This window comes from Theropithecus gelada, chromosome 16 (genome assembly GCF_003255815.1).
Source record: "Theropithecus gelada isolate Dixy chromosome 16, Tgel_1.0, whole genome shotgun sequence".
NCBI classification, from domain to species: Eukaryota; Metazoa; Chordata; class Mammalia; order Primates; family Cercopithecidae; genus Theropithecus; species Theropithecus gelada.
In genome coordinates, this window is record NC_037684.1 from 17,129,895 (window position 1) to 17,135,379 (window position 5,485).

Sequence of the window (5,485 nt, forward strand, 5' to 3'; positions counted from 1 at the left end):
AACTAAATCCCCTTCCCAGACTCTGGGGGCCAGAGGACCCTCCGTTGAGAGGGCTGGCTTTCCCTCTCAGTGTGGTCATTGGGCCTCAGTTTGCTCTTGTGTGCAGAGAGACAGAGAGAGTGTGTGTGTGTGGAGGCGGGGGACATTGAAAGTGGAAGGAAGGAATAAACGGGAGGCTTGCAAATAGGTGATTGATGAGTGAATTCTCAAAATCATAGTGGGAGGAATGGGTTGGTGGAAACCCTGCCGTTCTCTTCCAGGATTTGAAAAGGTTGACATGTATGTATCTGTAATAGTTATAAATCTCCACCCTGGGGAGGCGCGGACCCCCAGCAGCTGCATAAATTCATAGACACAGGTGTCAGAACCGCAGAAGTCACCTAGATCAATTGTCCTCCTTACAGGAGATAGGCACTGGATGACCGAAGAGGACAGTTTTCTTGCCTCTTTACCCAGAGCCATCTCCTTTCCGCGTTGATGCTATTATTAGTATTATCGGCATCAATAATAATGGAGAAGTAACCGACTGTGCATTAGGCACAAGGTTCCAGGACCAGCACTTCCTTCGTTCGCTTCTGGGACTGTCTGGGTCCCGCTGGGTCCTCTCCCGCGCCCGCAGCGGCTTCGGGCCTGCTCTCTGGTTCTGTGCATCCGGTGGTCTGTCTGTCGCCGGTCACGTCTGCAGCCCGCGTCCTCCCAGCTCACACCGGCTCCCGCTCTGAAAGCCGAGAAGCTCGCCGGCTGCGGGCGGGTTTTCCAAGTGGGCAGGGGTGGGGAGGAGGGGCGCGGGCGGGCCCGCGGAGGGAGGAGGGGGCGTCGCGGAGGGGAAGACCTCGCATTGTAATCCAATGACATTGCCAACGTGGGGGTGGGGGCGCTGGCCTCGGCGCGCTCTCCGAGTTTTGGCTGCCCGCCCAGCTGGGAATAACTCTCTTCGCATAATTCGCGTGTTTACCAGGCATGAAAATTCTTGCTTTCGCCCCCCTCGCATAAGACCCCTCCTCTTCCCCACTCCCCACCACCTCCGCCCCTCGCAAGTGAAACTCTGTCTAAAAAAATATTGGCCCGGGGCACAGAAAGTTTTGCATAAATTCATAAGTGATGAATGGCTGATTTTAACGTTATTTGGGTATTTGTCAGAACTTAACAAATATACATGGGGACGGCAGTTCATAAACTTAAACATCTCAATATCCCCTTTCTTCTGGAAATAAATTACGTTTGTTTGCCCAGCTTGGAGTCTTAAGGTAGCCGACATTAGGAATATTTTAAAAGCCATCATCCATCGAGCATGTCTCCCAGGCGCCAGGAAGATTAAATGAAAGAATCATAAGATGGAGGTCTTTAACTTTTAATCCTTTTACAATGAAGCCTCAGATAGTCGCGGGGGCAGGGTGCCCTCTCTGGGGGGAATAATGCCGTTATTCCTCGGCTCTCAGTTAATGAATACCCTAACGTCTGTCCCACGGCTGACGGAGGCAGCGCCGGGGAGGGGGCTCGGCTCCGGGGCCAGGCTATTGAAATGAGGAGCCATCGAGGCTGCGTCGGGAGGGAAGAAAGCGCCCGGCTGGAGGGACAGGGCGGGCGGGGCCGGGGGCATTGAGACTGCGCTGGGGACTAGGCGCAGGTTTGAAATAATTAGCATAGATTCGCCGGGACTCCGGACTTGGGGGTTAGGGGGGTGAGGGGGTGGGGTGGGAGGAACGCCGGGAGGGAGGCGCGGAGAGGTGGCAGGGAGGTGGGGAGGGAGCAAAGGAGAGCGACTTTGGAGTCCAAGATAAATAAAGGGAGCGCTGAGCAGTGTCAGGAAGCTGGCCCACGTGGAGCTGTGCGGACGGGCGCCACTGGGGACTGAGGCGGAGGGACGCATGCGAGAGTCAGGCGTCTGTCCCAAGGAGTTGGCTTTTTAAGGGGTGGGGTGGGAGTGATGTTTTGCACGTCTCTTTAAGGGGTTACGTGCCTTCTGCCCCTATCTAATCTTAAAGCGCAAAGATTCCGATTCCGATTTCTCCCTCCTCCCCACCCCTCAAGGGGAGAAAGTGCCCGAAGCACGGGCATACCCTCTTCCCAAAAGCAGATGCCAGAGGTGATTTTCACCCAGATTTCGGACTCCTCCGAAACCCTGGCCCTCAGTCTTCCTTAGGTCCCCGGGGAGAGGGGAGGCTAGTGTCAAATCTCCCTGATATCCCCAGCACCTCCCGCCGAGGGCCTGGGATTTCGGGGCTCGGACCTGCAAGATCCCGGAGGCTGTGAGCCTTGTTGATTCCAAGGGATTGCCTCAGCTCCCACCACCGCAGCTTCCGGGCATGCAAAGGGTTAACATGGGCTGGATATTGAGGTGGGGGGTACGAGGCGGGAGGGGTGGCGGGATCTGGGTGGGCGCGCTCTGATCTCCCCCCCTCCCCATTCCTCGGGGGTCAAGTTTCAGCGGCACTCCGCCCCCAGGGTAGGTGTGAAAGACACGTGTCCCCATTGTGAAGGGCCTGTCAGGCAGGACAAAGCGGCCGCCCACCCTCCCCCCGCCCCTCGCCCCAGCCTGGGGTCAGCTCCAGGGGGCCGGCTGGGTGTCGAGGTCACTACAGGCCCGAGCTTTGGTGACATAGGGGGAAAAGCTAGGAGACTAGGCGGAGGCCACGTGATGTTTTAGTGAGGGGTTAGAGAATATCGCCACCCCCCGCCCTCAAAACACTAAGTCACCTCTATCATACCACAGGAGGTGAGTCCGAGGGGATGAGCCCCTTCCCCAACCGGGTAGGAGGCACAGCAGCATCCCCTACCCGCCCCCTCCCACGCCCTCCCACCCCCCATCAATCACCAACACAGAAAATCAGTGTGGAGCCCAGTCGGTTTTAGTGGTTTTCTTTAATCCTGCTCTGCACTTCTTTCTCATTTACTACACGGGATATTATAAAGAATAAATAGCAGATACTCTTAATTTACAATGATTAGTCATTCCATTTGTTCTCTATATTTACAATAACTGTAAAATAACATTGAACTCTATAGCTTCTTCGAGGTCCAAGGAAAACCAAAACACTTTCCGAAGAATGGAAAATAGCTTTTAAAAAGTCCTCTACAAAAGTTCCCCCGTCTCTTTGTACTTTAAGAAAAAAATAACTTTTCCCCCCTGCTTCGCCATGCGAAGGGCACTGGAATATAAATAGCAGGTTAACATTATTAGCAACAACCAGAATAAGTCTCTCTTTTCTCTGTTCTTTTTTTTTCCTTTTGCTTACTTTTTTTTTTAAAAATACAGTAGAAGCCGGTAACTTTTAACGTATAATACTGACCTTTTAATAAGTAAATTAAAACTGGGACCGTATATACACACACATATACATTCCTACACAGTTAAACAGTGCATTACATGAACCAGAAAGCTAGGTCTCTGTAGCTCAAAAAAAAAAAAAAAAAAAAAAAAAAAAAAAAAAGTTCATTGAAAACCCTCGCTAGAGGGTGGTGGAACTGGTTGGAGGCGGTGCAGGGGGCGTCGGTGGGGATCGATCAAGTGTCCGGGTGCGGGCAGGGGGCCCCCGAGTTCTAGCACGAGCACTTGCACTCGGAAATGATGGGGTACTGGATGGGAATCCAGCCGCAGCGCTGGCCCCCGCGCCGTTGACAGCGCCACCGCAGCACCGTGAGGTGCACGGACTTGGACGGCTTGCACACCATGCCCTCGGGCACGGAGCACGAGCGCTTACTGAAGCAGCTGCCCACCTTCACGTAGCGCGGCCAAAAGCGGCTGCCCAGGTCGTTCCACGCGTACAGCACGGGGCAGAACGTCTGCGACCACAGCCACATCTGTAACTTCCTCCGCAGCTTCTTGCTCAGGCGCTGCTTCTTGCCCTGGGCCAAGCCCTCGGAGAACTCCAGCCCTTTGATCTCGCTCGGCATGGCCCCCGACGGCCGCTGCCGCAGCAGCTGGTCCAGCTCCGCCAGGTCCTCCGCGCCCCCAGTCGCACCCCCGCCCCCGCCGGGCCGGTCCTCGGGGGGCGAGGTGGCCATGAAGCCCGGGTCGTAGTGGCCCCCGAGCAGCGAGCGCAGCAGCGTCTCGTTCAGATCCTTCTCCTTGGGGTCAAAGATAGGGTCTGGGTGTTCGATGAGGTCCACCAGGGGCAGGTTGTCGCTGGGCGCCGGGCGGATGTGGAGATAGTGCTGGCCGCCGGCCGGTGTCGCCCGCAGCCCCAGGACCACCACCAGGGCGTAGAGGGTGACCCCTAGGCTGGGGCAGCGCTCCATGCCTCCGGCGCGCGCCCGGGGCTGCTGCTTAGTCCCGCGTCCCCGGAGGAGAGCACGCCGAGCCCGCGGCGCCGCCGCGCTCCCCCGTCTCTCCGGAGGCGGCTCACCAGAGGCTGGGCAGGCGCAGGGCCGGCAGCATGAGCCGCCGGGCGAGCCCTTAGCGCAGCGCCGGCTCCCACCGGAGCGGAAGAAAGGCACACAAGTTGGCCGCAACTCCTCTCCCGGGTCTACTAGGGAAGGCGGCCGCGGCGGGGCATCCGAAATTACTCCAGGGCGACCGCGGGGCGCGGGAGGCGCCGGCTCCTCGCTGCCTTCCCGGGCCGGCGGCGGCGCAGGGCGCGTGGACGAGCCGCTCTCCCCTCCTCCTCTCTCTGCTCTTCGTCCTGCCGCTCTGTGCAAGCGCCGCTGGCTGAGCTGGTCCTAGGGGCACTTCCCTCCGCCTGCTCCGGGCTCCGCGGCCGGCTCTGCCCGGCGGACTCCAGCGGCGGCGGCGGCGGCGGCGTCCGCGCACGTTGGCACCGGTTTGTCTGTCTCGCAGGGTCCAAGCCTTTAAATTTCCTGCACTTTCAGCTCCATCACCATGGAAACCACTGACTCTCTCGGCGTTGCCCCCTCCCCCTTCTTCCCCCCAAACAACAACCCCACCCCCCACTTCTCCACCCCCGAGGAGCTGGAGCTGCAGAGGCTCCGGGGGAAGCCGCCTGTACTCGCCGCGGAGGCGGCGGCGGCGGCTTCGGCAGTGCCCAGGGCTGTGCCCCGCCGGACCCAGATGCCCCGGGAAGCCGACAGTCCGGCTGCCCGCCGGAGCTCACAGGCGGCGGCGGCGGCGGCGGCGGCGGCAGCGGCGGTGGTGGCGGCGGTGGCGCTTGGCAGGTCTCCGCGCAATTTTCTCTCTCCCCCACCACCCACCCCCCTTCTCCTCCTCCTGCAAAATGCACCGCCCCCCTCCTTTCTCCTGGAGCAATGCAACTGGGGCTCTAGGCGCCCCGCCAGGGCCAGTCCTGGGGAAAGCTCGCGGCGGCGCTGGAGCCGGGCTGGAGGGTGCAGAGCCGGTGTTGGGGGGGCGGTGCTCGAGGTGGGGGCTGGAGGGTTTCTCACTAGCTGGGTGCTTTGCACTGGGAGGGGAGCAACGGGGAAGTGCTGGGGGCTCGTTTCTCGGTGCATGCAGATTGGAGCCAGAAATTTCTCCATGTGCATGGAGCGTTTTCCCCGGGCGCGTCTCGCCTTCTTCTCTCCCGGGCTCTTG

General features: G+C 59.2%; 1 protein-coding gene across 1 annotated transcript; it reads right to left on the reverse strand.

Annotated features, from left to right (window-relative positions):
• Positions 1–3,225: 3,225 nt before the first annotated feature.
• NOG (noggin) lies at positions 3,226–4,813 on the reverse strand. Its single transcript, XM_025362689.1, has one exon. The coding sequence runs from the start codon at positions 4,237–4,239 to the stop codon at positions 3,541–3,543; it is 699 nt and encodes a 232-aa protein (XP_025218474.1). The 5' UTR covers positions 4,240–4,813; the 3' UTR covers positions 3,226–3,540.
• Positions 4,814–5,485: the final 672 nt, after the last annotated feature.

What these genes read in the sequence shown, in the direction of transcription:
- NOG (XM_025362689.1), bottom strand. Translation starts at nt 4,239, where the DNA reads ATGGAGCGCTGCCCCAGCCTAGGGGTCACCCTCTACGCCCTGGTGGTG.